Raw genomic sequence first — 15,553 nt, forward strand, 5'->3', positions numbered from 1 at the left:
CAGGGTCAGGGCTGCAAAAAGGGACCTGCACAGCTTGTATCCAGCTTTGGAGGATGCGATGGGATTGAAAGATCCCAGCATACCAGGGGAAGATTGGGGAACAGTGGGTGTGCATGTGTATGTGCGATCACACACATGCTCACTAACAGTATCACATGTGTCATCCTATGAGCACCCTCAGAGTCAAAAGTCTCAACAGTAGAGTGGCTTATAGGTGAACAAGCCTATGACATGAGAAGATCAATAATTAAATTAATCATTTCCCTTGGTATCCTTGACATTTAGAGCCTCTTAACAGCCTCTTCCTCTTTGAGGTCCTCTCCATACCCTCGCATCACCTGCATCCAGCCCTTCCTCACAAGGTCCCACTGCTGCCTCAGCAGGTCCGTGTTGTTGCACCTGTCATACTCCATTGCCTTTCGTATTGGCCCGTCATCTCTGCATGCGTATCTTTGTTCCATATACTTCTGCCTCCCCAAGGGGCAGAGGTTACATCTGTATCACCTGGTTAGCCCCAGTGCCTGGTATAATGCCTGGCACCCAGAAAATGGTTAATAAATAGTTGCTACCTTAATAAATGAGCAGCTGTCCTGGTGAATGCTCTTGTGTTCTTATCCCAGATCACCATGTGTCCACATGACTTCACGTGAGACTTGTAGCTCCCCGATTAATTGCTCACTTCCCCTGGTATCACTAAGAATGACTAATGGCTTGTTTCCTTAAGATCTGCACATGGCACAGTCACTCCCACAAGGATGTGGCCCTGCGTGTGCAGTTGGGGAGAGGGGTGGTTGGGTACATTGCAGCACCAAGAAGACACCCTGGGAGTCAATCCTTTAGCACATGCCCCAACTGTGCAGCCCCATTCTCTAGAGCTTCATGCCCAGGATGTGAATCTGTGTCCTAAGCAATCATGTCCATTTCTTGTTTCTCCCTAAAAAAAAAAAGGTGGCTGGGGAATTGGGGAATTGGTCATCATTCTCAAAGCCATGAGGTTCTGCTTGGTACATGGTGGTTTTTAAGGAGCACGTGAAGATCAACATCCTGTTGTATTCCCAGTTGGTACAAGTGAACCTATATGTCTGAGTGACAAGTAAAGCCCAGTGTTCTTTTATATGTGACTGCAAATATCCTTAACAAGTGTAATACTGTTGAAAGTACTGAGACTGGGTGTGTTTCCCACTGTGTATGGGTGGGGCTGTAACTGTCATGGTGTCACAGTGAGTTTACGTACTGGCGCCTGTGTGTGTCAAGATATGTGTGAGCCGTGGGTGCAAGTGTCACCATTCTTTCTGTGTGGATGTGTGTGGATGTGTGTGCATGCACCACTGCGGCATGTGCATCTCTGTGATGCTGGGTGTGGGTGCGGTATGAAGGGGAAGACGTGTGTCACTGTGTCTGCGGGGGTCCTGCCTCTGAGCCACCCCCGGCCCGCCCTCCTTCCTCAGTTCTGTGGCTCCCTCTCAGGCAATGGCCCTGCCTCTCCCCTCTTCTCCCTCCCAATCGGTCTGTGCGGGGGGAGCTGGTGCTGCGGCCCCCCCATCCCTCCCCATCCAGGCCCCATAAATAGCAGCAGAGCTGGAGCCGGAGCTGGCGCCAGCGGCTGGAGCAGCAAGGGAGTCAGGGCCAGGGCTGGAGAGGAGAGCCGGAGAGAAGAGCCCCCGACTGAGAGCCCAGGTGAGCCCACCCTTTTTCCCTAGAGCAGCCCCGGCCCTGCGCAACCTTGCCCCATCTCCATAACAACATCTCCTCTAGCCCCCAGAGAGGTTCCTCAACCTGCCTGATCCCTTTACCACCACATGCCCCTACCTATCTCAGGAGACCCACAAGAGTGGGGAGACTCATAACTAGAAGGCAGAAATCCCCAGCCCAGACCCTCCCTCACATACCCAGAAGGACACATTGTGAGGAGGTGGGTACCAACCAGGGAAGGGTCTCAGTTCTGAGGGAGATACAGAAACTGTCACACCCTCCTGGAGACAGACACACACAGAAGGGGGCAGACACGGAGGGTGGGGCACTCAGACACACCAACATGCACTCGCTTGGGAAAGCACGGCATGAGATCGGACAGCCTCACCCTTGAGATCTGGACAGACACAGGTGGATGGACTGACCAGCCTTGAACTCGGGCCGGCATACCCCTGCCTGCTGCTGCCTGAGGCTTTGTAGCAGCACTGGGGGAGGATGGTGCGCATGCATCCCACGGGCAGCACGGAGGGGGCTGCGGCTCCCCCAAAATCCTGTCGCTAAGAGACAGTGCTAGTGTTGCCAAGAAGTATGAGACCAGAGGAAGGGGGAGGGCTGTGATTCTTGTCATAGTGGGATCCATTGCCAGGAGCCTGGGGGAGTCTTCAGCAGAGCTCTGGTCTTGACTCTAATTCCCAAGTCCACTGCCCCTCCTTTCCCATCAGGCAGCCAGAAGGTGAGTGGGGGTAGGGAGAAGACAGGGACGGCCCAGCAGGGCACCTTCCAACCGGTCTCCTCCTGCCTACTGCAAACTCCATTCTTTCTCTTCAGACCTCCAGGGGCCTCTCCAGCCCCTGCCCCATCCCCTTGCCCCAGTTCAGCTCACTCATGCCAAGGCTGAGTGCAGCGCTGGCTCAAACGCCAGTCGGGAAATAGCAGAAGCTGCTGAGCCAGCAGACAGCATGGATCAATCGATGGCCTAGGAGCCAAGACTGCCAGGAACCCTGCCGCGTACCCCAACACTCCAGCCTTTCCAGCCCCATCCACACATACTTAGGCTGGTAGGGCCAACAGAAGCACAGGAGTAAGAGGTCCTCTGTCCTCCCCTGCTCAGAGTTCTGGGAAAGTCAGGCAGAAGGCAGGGGAAGCAGGAAGTCCATGAGACCCCAGGCCCTCAGTAAGGAAGGCAAGGTGGCAGGGTCCAGGATCCCCAGAGAACAGTTCTCCTCTTCTGTTTCTCCTTCCAGTGTTCAAGCCATCTGCTCATCCCCACTGAGACATGTCAGACCCTGAGATGGGATGGGTGCCTGAGCCCCCAGCCATGACACTAGGAGCCTCTCGTGTGGAGCTACGGGTGTCCTGCCACGGACTCTTGGACCGAGACACACTCACCAAGCCCCACCCCTGTGTGCTGCTGAAGCTCTACTCTGATGAGCAGTGGGTGGAGGTGAGAGTGCTTGGATTTTTCCTTAACTAACCTCCTGGGTTAAGCTGGGAAGGAGGTAGGGTGGTTATGGGCAATGAAAGCTTAGTAGGGAAATGCAGGGCTCTGGGGACCTTTTCTAGGCCATGTGGGTAACCTTGGAGACGAGTATGCCATCATGACAAACCCAAGCCATTTTACAGTCGAAAGCTCACAGAGTCCCAGAGGTTCTTGATATTGCCCCAGAAGCAGTGAGAGAGATCCCAAAGGCCTTGAGAGCCCCAGAGTGCTGAGGGTTCAGCAGCTCCCTGAGCTTAGAGGTCAACCTAGGAAAGGAAGAGCTTGTTGTTGGGGATGTGGTCGCTCAAGGAGAGCTGGCATGACCTGAGCAGTCCAGGGCAGGGAAAAGAAGCCTCCATTCCCAGAAAGCCCTAACCCCTCCTGCTGCAGGTGGAGCGTACGGAGGTGCTTCGCTCCTGTTCCAGTCCTGTATTCTCCCGGGTCCTGGCTCTCGAGTACTTTTTTGAAGAGAAGCAGCCCCTGCAATTCCATGTGTTTGATGCTGAAGATGGAGCCACCAGCCCCCGCAATGACACCTTCCTCGGCTCTATGGAGTGCACCTTGGGCCAGGTCTGCACTTCCTGCTCACCCCACCTGACACTTATCAGCTTCTATCTCTGGAAGTCAATTTAAGAGACAGCATAAGCTTTGGAGTTAGTTCGGTCTGGGCCTGGATCTCATCTCTGCCATTCACTGGCTGTGCAGTCTAAGGCAAGATACTTAACCTCTCTGAATCTAAATTTCCTCATCTAAGCATTCTCCCCATAGAGGAGACTATTGTAGTGCTTCCCTCTCTTTTGTTTTTTATTTGTTTTGGTGCTGAGGATTAAATCTTTGACCTCATGCATACCAAGAAGGCACTGAACCACTGAACTACACCCCAGTCCTCTGTGTCTCTTTCCTCTTCTTTTTAGGCAGGGAAAGGGGTATTGGAGTTGAACCCTAGAGTGCTTTACCACTGAGCTACATCCCCAACCCTTTTTATTTTTATTTTAAGTAGGGTCTCACTGGGTGAGTTGCTGAGGATTTTGCTAAATTGCTAAAGCTGGCCTCAGACCTGCAATCCTCCTGCCTCCTCCTCCCAAGTCTTAAGCCTGTACCTCCCTCTAAAGGTTGCTATAGAAATTGAGTTTACCATTAACTTAGTCAAAGAGCCAATCCTTGTGGACACACAGAGAATACTAATTCTTCCACCCCTCATACCCTGGCCAAGGTAAGTGAAGGCATTACAGCTATGTCTCCCTCCACCTCCATTCCCAGATTGTGTCACAAACCAAGGTCACTAAGCCATTACTGCTGAAGAATGGGAAGACAGCAGGCAAGTCCACTATCACGGTAGGCAAGATCACCTGTGCTCACCCTTGGGCCAGGTAGTCAATGCCCCTGCATGAACATCCATGAGGGTATCATGTCCAGGAACACCTTCGCCATTAGGGAGGGTGTGGGGGTGGCCCTGGTGGCGGGGGCAGGGGAGTCCCACCACTTGTGCCCCCCTTGCAGATTGTGGCAGAGGAGGTATCTGGTACCAACGACTATGTGCAACTTACCTTCAGAGCCCACAAACTGGACAACAAGGTTAGAACCCCAGAGTCCAGTCCTCCTATGTCCCCTGTTAGAGAGCCCTAGGCCTCCCACTGCAGACAAATCCCAGGGTCCCAGGCCTGTTTCCTTTTCAGTGTTAGCATCCTCCTTACCCCTCCTTGTAGACTTCACCAGCTCATGGGCCTTTCCCCTGAATCCCCAGGACCTGTTCAGCAAGTCTGACCCTTTCATGGAGATCTATAAGACCAATGGGGACCAGAGTGACCAGCTGGTCTGGAGAACTGAGGTTGGTGCCTAGAGCTGTGGAGATGGGAGGAAGAGAGTAGAGGAAGGAAACCTAGACAGGAGGTAACTAGCTCCCCTCCCTGGTATCTCTCCAAGGTGGTGAAAAACAACCTGAACCCCAACTGGGAGCCCTTCCGCCTGTCCCTGCACTCTCTATGCAGCTGTGATGTCCACCGGCCCCTCAAGGTGAAGCCCCAGCCAAGCAAGCACAGCCTACTTGGATCGTCCAGCCTGCTGTCTGAGACCTTCCTCCCTGAGTGTGGAAAGCCTCCTCCCTCTCCCCCATGTGATAAGCACTTCTCACTGTGGGATAAATAACAGTTCACAGCTCAATGTTAAGCTTCCCACATGTGTGATTTTTATCAGAGGCCAAATTCCCTGCCAGATTGAGTCAAAGAACCAAGTTCAGCAGGTGGCCAGCCTCTCTGGGGAGGTCAAGATCTGTATGGGCCTAGAGACTATGCAGCTCCTACCACCCTGAATCCCCCAGCCAACCTGGAGAGCACTCCAAAGCATCCTTAACCCAGATCCCACCTCTCCCCTCCCTTCTCAGTTCCTGGTGTATGACTATGACTCCAGCGGCAAGCACGACTTCATTGGCGAGTTCACCAGCACTTTCCAGGAGATGCAGGAAGGGACGGCAAACCCTGGCCAGGAGGTGCCACAGAGACCCCACCCCACCCCCAGAATCCCACCCAGATTCCTGGGAAAAACCTGAGGGTGACTGAAGAGACCACCATAGGTGACTGGAGGTGGAGATGGTGGAAAGTCCCCAGGTTCAGACAAAGGATGGAGTCACGGGTGTCTTGCTCTAGGAGGCTCTGCTGGAAGGGGGCACGAAGGGCCACCTGACGGACTTATGACCCTGTGTTTGTGGGGTGTGTGGGGTCTAGATGCAGTGGGACTGTATCAATCCCAAGTATCGGGACAAGAAGAAGAACTACAAGAGCTCAGGGACAGTAGTGCTGGCCCAGTGCACGGTAAATCTCAGTCTTGTTTCAAGCGTTGCCTCTGTCCCTTCCCCCGACACAGTCTGATTGAAGCCTTCCCTCCTTTCAAAGACTAACCATTTCTCTGCTCCTGGGAACTGGCCCTGCCCCCTGCCCCAAATGCAACATCAAAAACTCTGGCCCCTCCACCTTCCCCACAGAAGCCCTATCCAAGCTTCTTCCTAAAAAGAACCCCCAATTTCTCTCCTCCTCCTGCCAGGTGGAGAAGGTGCACACCTTCCTGGATTACATTATGGGTGGCTGCCAGATCAGCTTCACGGTAAAGGCCCAGGGGATGGGGGCACAAACACAAGGAGGGGGGTCTAAGTCCATGGTGAACTGAAGGAGCCCATAATCCCACTACCCCTACTCAGGTTTCTCATGAGTCTTAGAAATGTCAGCTTGTACCCCATAGCCCACCACACCATGAGGCTACCTGTAGCTCCCCCAGACTCATCTCAATCCTCCCTACAGTCCTACACTAGCTCTGACCTAGCCTCTGTGGCAGCTCTCATGGCTGCAGCATGATCCTATCCTCACCTTCACCAGGTGGCCATTGACTTCACTGCCTCCAATGGGGACCCCAGGAGCAGCCAGTCCCTACACTGCCTCAGTCCCCGCCAGCCCAACCACTACCTGCAGGCCCTGCGTGCCGTGGGAGGCATCTGCCAGGACTATGATAGGTAAGAGGGAGGTGGAGGAGGAACAGGAAGACCAGCCTTGCCCCATGAGCCCCACAGCCTTCCTTTCTCTCCAGTGATAAGCGGTTCCCAGCTTTTGGCTTTGGAGCCCGGATCCCCCCCAACTTTGAGGTAGGCTGGGTACAGGGGAAGGGAGGAGAGGGTGAGAGTCAGACAGGAAGGAGAGTCATCCCCTTATTGTGCTCACCTTATCTGCCCAGGTGTCCCATGACTTTGCCATCAACTTTGACCCGGAAAATCCTGAATGTGAAGGTAAGCTGGGAAAGTCCCACCAGCACACCTCCCACCTGCCACACATGCTTGCTGCACATGTCTGTACATCTCATACAGGAGCGCAGACTCCATTCCCCCATGGGTTCAGCACCCTGTCCCTCCACCCATCCAAGACCTGTCTTCACTGGGTAAGACTCCTTCCCACATCCCAGAGTCTACCCCCACAACTCTTCCAGCCCAGGAAACTATCCAACTTTCCTCCTGCTTTAGTGAGGAAATTTGGGTGACAGGTCCCAAGATCATATGCACCTCCTGGCCTTAGGAGTGTCAAGAAGGGTTCCTGCGGATCTCTGCTAGTTTCACCTCTTCGCTTTGCCCACAGAGATCTCAGGGGTCATTGCTTCCTACCGTCGTTGCTTGCCGCAGATCCAGCTCTATGGCCCCACCAACGTGGCCCCCATCATCAACCGCGTGGCTGGGCCTGCACAGCGGGAGCAGAGCACCGGCCAAGCCACGGTGAGGAGACAAACCAGACAACCACCTGTGTCCTCAGGTGGTGCCAGGGCCAGGGCCTGGACTGGGGGTAGGTGTCAATGTCCTTGTGCACAGAGGCGACCCTTCTTCCCCCTCTAACTGCCCTCAGAAGTACTCGGTGCTGCTGGTTCTCACCGACGGAGTGGTGAGCGACATGGCTGAGACCCGCGCGGCGATTGTGCACGCCTCCCGCCTGCCCATGTCCATTATCATCGTTGGTGTGGGCAATGCCGACTTCTCTGACATGCGGTTACTGGACGGCGACGATGGTCCTTTGCGCTGCCCCAGAGGGGTGCCCGCAGCCCGTGACATCGTCCAATTCGTGCCCTTCCGGGACTTCAAAGATGTGAGTGCTCTGTGCCCCTCCCAGCGGAAGGACTCCTCAGTTCCTCTCGCCCCCAGATCTGACATCTATGTCGCACCTGCTTGATGTCCCGCGAAGGATGCTGGAGCCCGCTGACCACTCCACCGCCCGGTTCTTCACTCATCTGAGCCCACCCCTAACCATGTCTCCGTCCCCATCCCAGGCTGCCCCGTCTGCTCTGGCTAAGTGCGTCCTGGCTGAGGTGCCCCGGCAGGTGGTGGAGTACTACGCCAGCCAGGGCATCAGCCCTGGGGCTCCCAGGCCCTGCACGCCAGCCACGACTCCCAGCCCTAGCCCATGACTGCCTCCCATCGGACCAACACACCCTCCGCCTCTCAGTGAGTCCTGGGGCCCGAGAAGGGTACACACAAAGGATGTGCAAAGTGGGGTCTCTGAGGAACCTACTTTGGCTTATGACTATTCCACACCTTCCCAGGTGCCTGTCCTGACCCTTGTGACTCAAGTGACTAGTGCCTCTGCCTCCTGAACCAGCTGTACCCCCTGAGTTCTGGAAGTGAGTGGTGGGTCCTGCCCCCATCTCTTCAAGTCCCATAACCCTCTAGTTTGTGGCCCTCCCTCAGTGACTTCCTTCAGTAATCCTGACTTTCCTGCCATTAATAAAGGGAACCACTCCTAGCACTTCCGTCTCTACCCATCATGTATCAAACGTCCACTGGGCAGTCTGCAGCACACACAGGGACCATAGGAATGCAGGCTAGCACCTTTCAAAATCTGAGCCAAAGCTCCCCAGACTGGCATGGTCTCTGCAGTCTTACCCCAACCATATGCCAGTGGGCTCTATGGAGCCCCCACTCTTACCTCCCAAGTACAGGGGTCCAAATTCTGTGGGGGTTAATTATAGGAGATGGGGAGGTAATAAGAGGCTGTCAAGGAGGGGCAGGCTGATGCTTTCTTACATCTGTCGACAGAAAGCAATGCTGAGTCCCTGAGGGTTGAACCCCTGCCTCCACACAGCTGTGGGGTGGGTTAAGAAAGATTGTTAGGGAGGTGACTGAAGGAGGGCAGCAGGTCCGTTAGTGAAGTAGGAGCATAAAGAGGGCATCTAGGATCTGCACAACCTGACTTTCCTGGGTGTGTAAATGTATGTGTTTTCACACACCACATGTCCCTGACCCTCCATGAGTGTGGCTTCAGTGCTTCAAGAAGCCCAGCTGTGCACTATTGATGATAACTAACAACAGCAGCAAAGCTTGTTCTTTAGCATGTGTCAAACTTTGCTTCTTTAAATGTGTTCATTCTCACTAGATAGTTAGCATCATTTCCCCCATTTTTCTGGCAAGCAAGTGAGACTTGATTTAAACTCACCCATGGTCAGAAAAGAACTAGTAGAACTGGAACTTGAGTCCAGGCCCATTTGACTAAAACACCCACTCTTCATCACAACAATGTGCAAACTTTGTTTGAGGCCTAGCCATCTGACCCAGCTTTATCACCTTGAGACTCGAGTGTATATATGTATGACCTACTTGTGTGCACAGGTATCTGTGGATGGGTATTTCTGCCCTGGTGTTCCATGAAGGTTAAAAAAGGTTTGCAAGAGAAGCAGAGGATCTGGATTTAAGTTCTGGGAAGCAGACAAAGACACAGGTGAAATTCAGAGTAAGGGAAGAAGAGCTGAGCTTCTGAGGGATCTTCTCCACCCAAGCTCCTCCTTTCAACAATAAGTGTGGAAGAGGATGGAGGAGAGGCTAAAGATGCCATGAACCCTCAGAGGGGTAAAAGAGCAAGAGAGAATAGCCATTGGCCAAAGGTAGGGAAGGGAGAAAAGAGAAATTCTAAGGGGAATGGAGGAGAGGACTCCTGTTGCAGGCTCCTGAGTGGAGGAGGGATGAGCTGGGCTAGAGGAGGGGGAGGAGGGAACAAGAACTGTGAGGGAAAGAGAAAAGACAGCTGGGGAGGGGGTGGATATAGGGGACAGAAAGGAAGAGAGACATATGGGAGCCGCTTTCCCCACACCCAACCACTTCTCCCATTTATTATATTCCTTAGAGGACAGACAACTGGCCAATGAGGTGTGATCCCAGTTCAACACCTCTGCTCTGCCCAGAGGCCCCTCTGACCCTCCCCAAATGCAGCTGAACTGGAGGGCTGGATTACCATGGAAACTGTGAGACCTTGAGGATAGCCACAGGCAAGCCTAGTTAGGCCATTGCTGCTCCTGGGCTTTTGTGGTGGCAGTGGTGGAAGGGAGAGGCTCCATCTGGACACATACCCACCCCTTTACCCCATTTTCATTAGTCCTTCAGTACTGAGATGTGCCACTCAGTTCCAGGTGGTTCCCCCCACCCTCTTTCTGATATACATGAATCAGGGATACAGAATGAACATTTCTTAAATTGCAAGAACATTTTAGCCAATAACATTAGAATTCCACCTGGGCTTCAAGTTTAATTCACAAAAGCTGCACTCTCTCAGCTCCTTGTCATCCTGGGAAGTCTCACCTCAGTCCTCAGAGGCAGGAGGTAGCAGGGGCACCCTTGGTAAGTCTGGAGACTGAGGCAGTTTGGAGGGAGCAGGAGAAGCCCAGTGCCTGTTTCCTGAGAACCCATGCTTCCCCTCCTGGGTTGCTGTCCCACAGTTTAGGCTGCAACCAGGAAGCTGGGGCAGGACAAAAGGGCCTTCTGGTAAGCTTGGGGCCTCTTGGGGACACCATTGGGAGTCCCTTACTGGTGAGGCACCAATCTAAATGAGAATTAGATGAAGTGACTGAGGTCCAGGGAACAATTGATTAGCTCAAGGTGACAGCGGGATCCTATGGCAGAGCTGTGATTAGCATCAAGGGCTCTTTCCCAGTTGACACCAAACCAGTCCCAAGGCTCACTTCTCAGACCTCTGATGCTCTGGACCCTGCAGGTCACTGGGTTGGTCAGGGAAACATATGTTGAGTACAGTTCCTAGTCTGTCTTCCTGTTGAGAATTGAAATCTTGAAAATGCAGTAGTCCTAAAATGGGGAGGTTACAGTCCTTCGAGAGAAAAAACAGCCTCATTGCTAATTACAACCTTAATGCACTACAAGTTGAAAACCTTGAATTAATAACTACACTGAGGGGAGGACTATACCACTCCCTCTCCTTCCATTCACTGTGCCACCCAACCATCCTCCACATCTGCACCCTGAGTGCCTGGCATTGGCCCCAGCAGAGTTCAGTATGCTACTCATGAGGGCTGAGGTTTCTGTTTATGGCCTGCATGAGCAGAGGAGTTATCTCTGCCACAAAATGACCAGACTCTAACTTCGGGCATGCCTTGAGGGTCCAGAATGTTTGGGGATATTTGTGTGGCCATATAGGGAGTGGATGAGACCAGAAGCTGCCCAGTAGCCTGGGTGCTAAACCCCCAACTCTACCACCTCCACGGCCCACGGCCCCTGCCCCAACTGCTCAGAGGAGGAGGTGGGTGTGGTCCCCGGGTCCCGGGCCAATAGAGGTTAACCGGTCACAGCGAGCCTTGTAGAGGTCGCGCTCCCGAGACAGGCGAGCTACCTCCGCCCGCAGCGCGTCCAACTGAGCAGCCAGGCGGGCGCGCTCCGCCTCCAGCCCGCGCCGCTGCTGCAGCCGCTTGGAGCGACAGGCCTGTGCGTAACCGCGGTTCTTCAGCGTGCGGCGCCTCTGCTTCAGTCGAAGTGCCTCGTCGCGCCCGCAGCCCCGCAGCTGCCGGTTTAGTTCCCGCACCGACATCGATACCAGCGCTGCATCCGAAAACCGCTCAGCCAGCTGAGGGGGAACAGTGCAGGGACCGGGTCGTGTCTGAGTCCCACCCTGCTCCATCCGCTGGTGGGAACGCCGGACTAGCCCCGCTGTAGAGAAGGCTTCGCCCCGGGTCCCCGCCTTTACCTGAATGCCCACTCTTCTAACAGAACCCATCTCAGTCCAGACCCCACCGGTCCTAGCCACCAGACTCGCACCCCTTGGCTTACCCTGCAGTGCAGGCCCCGGCTCCCACTGTCAGGCGAGCCAATCGCTCACCTACATGCTGCGCCCCTCGCAGCATCCCGCTCCAGGTCCGGTTGTGTGCCGAAGACCTGCGCCCAGGCTGTCCCCTCCCCTCCAACAAGCCACATTTCCCGTGTCCTGAAGGCCGCAACCCGGTGACCCTCAAAGGATTTGGATTACATCCTAATGCCCTCAACACCCCCATCTGTGTCTATAATTAATAGGATGATTTCCAATCCTTCCTGAGAAGGTTGGGCAGTGGGAAAGCACGAAGCCTCGAAATGCCAACCTCAACCACGGTCTTAACCCCGCTCCATTCCACACCGGGCATCTATTTACTCCCCTGTAATCTCTTGCTGAGGTCCTCTTCTAATTTATCTTCTCCCTATTCCTCATTCTTCAGTCTAATCGTTTCCCTACCTTTTGAAAAAATTTGGTTTTCTCTATTTGATTTCTTTCACGAGTCCTTCTTCCCTTTTCCTGCCCTCTTTTCCAAGTTCAAAACCCTCTCCAGGAACTCTCCCTCTCTTGGATTGCCTCCCTCAGCCTGCCTCCCCTCAGACCAGCCTTCTGGTCACTCACCTGGGCATGTTGGGCTCCTGTTTCCTCTAGGCTCCCTGGGTAGTAGCCATGAGGCCCCTCAACAGGGACTGAGCCCTGACCCTGAAGCAACTCCACTGCCTCATCAGGACTCAGCCCCAGTGCCTCCCCAGAACCCAGCTGCTGCTGCAGGGTGGCCAGCCAGTACAGCTCCTCCAGGCCTGACCGGGGGCCCTCAGTGGCCCCCACCATGCCTGGCTCACTGAAGGTCGGTGAAGGAGGCACTGAGCTGTAGGGTGTGGAGCCCAGCGAGGCTGTTGAGGCCACCGATCGCCCCTCAAGGGGCTCCCGCTTTACCTCAAACTTCATCAAGTCAAAGTCATTGACATATTCCATGGCCAGGGGACTGGGGGGCAGTGCCATTCTGGGTCTGGGCTGGGAGATGTGCACCTGCAAGAAAGAGAGGTCTGGAGTATATGGAGGCTGCCTGTCATCCTCTTTCACCAAACCTTTTTCCTCCAAAGCCCAAATGCCCTGGAGCCACAGTTCTGGAAAACCAAATTAATGGTGCAGTCCTGTTCCTCCAGACTGGGAGGCAACATTTCAGTTGTCATGGGCTCCTAACAGTGGGCAAGCAGCTGAAGACCTGATGGAGGAAGAGGACTCTCACCCCACTGGTGCCTCTGGAATCTACGAAAAACAACAGTAATATGCAGTTCTCCCAACCCTAGTGCAGATACATGCTGAGAGGCCCTGTCATCTCGAAAGGCACCATTCCATTTCCAAGCAATTAAAAAATTGTGCTTAATTAACTATCACTGAGTATGTGTGTATTTTAGGACTGTGGGAAGGCATGTATGCTGTGAATCTTAAGATATAAGGATACTGTGCTGTTACATCTCTATCTTATCTATCTCTCAAAGCACTCAGGGCAGTGTCTGAGGAAGAATCTTAGTGCTCATTTATTCTATGGATTAGTCAATGATTCCCTGTTATAGAATTAAGTGACTTTCTAAAAGAAAAACAAAGGTTCTAGAAAAATCTGAACTGAGTGGCCACCTTCTTTCCTCAAGGACAATCTCTCCAAGGGAGAACCCACCAAGACTGAATTTCCCCCATTTGATTCAGAATCTGCTATATTGAGCAGATTGCCTTTGCCTTTCTGACCCACTTCCTTTTTTTTTTTTTTTCCAGTGGGGGCAGTTAGACTTTATAACATCTCCCAAAGAGTGTTCTATTGAACACCAACTCTGAGAAGTACCCAAGAAAAGGTCTGTGCTCAAATAATTTTAGGATGGCTGCTTCCTATCCCTACCTCTTGCAAAATCACAAAACAGAAGAGCAATTAATCTGGGAAGTCCTTCAGCAAATCATCTGTTCAACTTCCACACAGTGTCCCAAACTTATGACACCAAAGAACTCTTTCCTGCTACCAACCGCCAAGCACATGTGCACCTGAGGAACCTCTGCCTCAATGACCTCAGAGATCCTTCCCAGCCTGAAAGTCCCAGCTCTAGCCCAGCTTCCAATTCCAACAGCTCCTTCCTTTGGAAGGGGCATGGTGAGAGTGTTCACCCACTTAGACTTTGGCTCGCTCTTGATGCCCCAAGCCTCCTAGATAGTCCTCTTCTCAGTCCCATCTCAGACCTCCAGACCATGCCCAGAGAGGTGGAAGGAAGGAAGGACAAGGTCTTTTTTTTTTGGGGGGGGGGGGGTGTCTAAGGAAAGGTTTCTGTTTTCTCTGTGGAGTTCTTCGCTCTTGAGAGCACAGAGAGTTTGGAAACAAAGACACAATTGAAGGAACTGGTCTTTGACTGAAAGGAGATGGTGAGAAACTGAAGCGGTTTCCAGAGAGAACTGGATGGGGAAGGTTGATTCTTTCTGATATGTTGGCAGCCAGCACAGGGGTGGGGTATGGTGCAGAAATGTAAGGATTCTCAAAAACAGACAACAGGGATAGCAGGTGTCTGAGGAAGGGGCTACAGGTGAGAAGCTTGACACCCAAGTAGGCCCAGGCATACTTACTTTAGGGATGGCAGAGACGATGTAGTCAGTGTCAGAGCCAGACAGGCACAGCTTCCCCAGAGACTGGAGGCCCCATGGAGCAGGGCTTGGTACCTCTGTGCTTAGAACTAGGGGGGCTGTAGCCACAGAACCCAAAGGGCACTCTTAAAAGGTCAGCTCTCTGAGATCATCTGTGGTCCTTAGGCCTCAGCCAATGAGATAAGGGAATCATTTGCATATCTCATTGGCATGGGGTGGGGGACTGGAGAGGAGAGAAACAAAGGAGAGGACAGGCATGCCTATTCTCAAAGGAGAGGGACCATCTACCCCTACAAAGCTGCTTACTGATGGTCCAACTCATGTGTGCTTGGTTCCCACAATGGCCCCAACCACTATCCCTCTATCTGGACACAACCCTCAGCCCTCTACCCTCAAAGCCTGGAAATGGGAAGGAGGGCCAGACAAGCTCCCAGCAGCCCAACTTCCAAGGCTCTGAGCTCCTCATCAGTGTCTGCGGGAAGGAGATTCTCCCAAGCCCATTTTCACTTGACCTGTTGGGTCTGCTTCCCCTTTTCAAGTATTCTCACATTTCTGCTCCTTGCCCTACCTTGACCCTAAATGACCTTATGCCCCTCATAGCCATTGCAACTTTCCCCATGAGGACTTGGCCTTTCCCACTCTTAATAAGCCAGCCCCAGACAGGCAGCCCAGCTTGGAAAAAGATGCAGAAGAGTGAACAGGAAACTCTGCTCTTCCTTCCAGGCCACCAAAGGACACTGAAATCTAATCACCAGCCTGTCAGCTGCACAACTGCCCTGACAAGCCCTCAGCTTCCTCTCACCTTTTCCCTGTGTGTGTCTCTGCCCCTCTCCTTCTCTCCCACTCATCATGGTTCCCAGATGGCTGGTGAGTGACCTATATTTTCAGTCTAATCCCCTAACACCTCTTAGAGCTATCATCCCCCAGTAGGAGTTGGAATAGAGATACTAGGAATTAGCAAAGGAGATGTTTAAACCTGTCTGAAGCTGTTTAAATGGGGTCTATACTAGAATAGAACTCCAGGAGTTTAAAAAAGATATTCCCTGCCTTCTGAGGACGCCAAGATTTCTCTCAGCCCCAAGGGTCCTCAGTTTTGAAAATTAACTGGCCCCAGCCTTAGGTGTTAGGAAAGAGGTGGTAGATGCAGATTATTAAGACAATATTTCTCAAAGTATTGTCCCCAGGTCATCAGCACCAGCATTTCCTGGGAACTTGT

General features: G+C 53.1%; 2 protein-coding genes across 6 annotated transcripts; one reads left to right on the plus strand and one right to left on the minus strand.

The window, feature by feature from the left end:
• Positions 1-1,573: 1,573 nt before the first annotated feature.
• Cpne6 (copine 6) lies at positions 1,574-8,417 on the plus strand. Of its 4 annotated transcripts, none has more exons than XM_047540947.1 (17): positions 1,574-1,677; positions 2,937-3,136; positions 3,563-3,742; positions 4,433-4,507; positions 4,673-4,747; positions 4,917-5,000; positions 5,096-5,185; positions 5,553-5,657; positions 5,893-5,979; positions 6,209-6,268; positions 6,538-6,671; positions 6,746-6,800; positions 6,890-6,941; positions 7,285-7,418; positions 7,546-7,782; positions 7,964-8,138; positions 8,237-8,417. In XM_047540947.1, exons 2-16 carry the CDS (start codon positions 2,969-2,971, stop codon positions 8,099-8,101), a joined length of 1,674 nt encoding a protein of 557 aa, XP_047396903.1. In that variant the 5' UTR covers positions 1,574-1,677; positions 2,937-2,968; the 3' UTR covers positions 8,102-8,138; positions 8,237-8,417. The 4 variants fall into 4 exon arrangements, with proteins under 4 accessions (XP_047396903.1, XP_047396906.1, XP_047396907.1 ...); XM_047540950.1 differs by having other exon boundaries at positions 7,549-7,782; XM_047540948.1 differs by lacking the exon at positions 1,574-1,677 and adding an exon at positions 2,707-2,773.
• A 2,785-nt stretch (positions 8,418-11,202) lies between these two features.
• Positions 11,203-12,717, minus strand: Nrl (neural retina leucine zipper). 2 transcript variants are annotated; one of them, XM_047540953.1, is made up of 2 exons: positions 12,652-12,717; positions 11,203-11,535 (listed from the first exon to the last, which is right to left on the minus strand). In XM_047540953.1, the coding sequence occupies exons 1-2, from the start codon at positions 12,715-12,717 to the stop codon at positions 11,203-11,205; spliced, it is 399 nt and encodes a 132-aa protein (XP_047396909.1). The 2 variants fall into 2 exon arrangements, with proteins under 2 accessions (XP_047396909.1, XP_047396908.1); XM_047540952.1 differs by having other exon boundaries at positions 12,337-12,717.
• Between the last annotated feature and the right edge of the window lie 2,836 nt (positions 12,718-15,553).

This window comes from Sciurus carolinensis, chromosome 2, assembly GCF_902686445.1.
Source record: "Sciurus carolinensis chromosome 2, mSciCar1.2, whole genome shotgun sequence".
In the NCBI taxonomy this organism is placed as follows: Eukaryota; Metazoa; Chordata; class Mammalia; order Rodentia; family Sciuridae; genus Sciurus; species Sciurus carolinensis.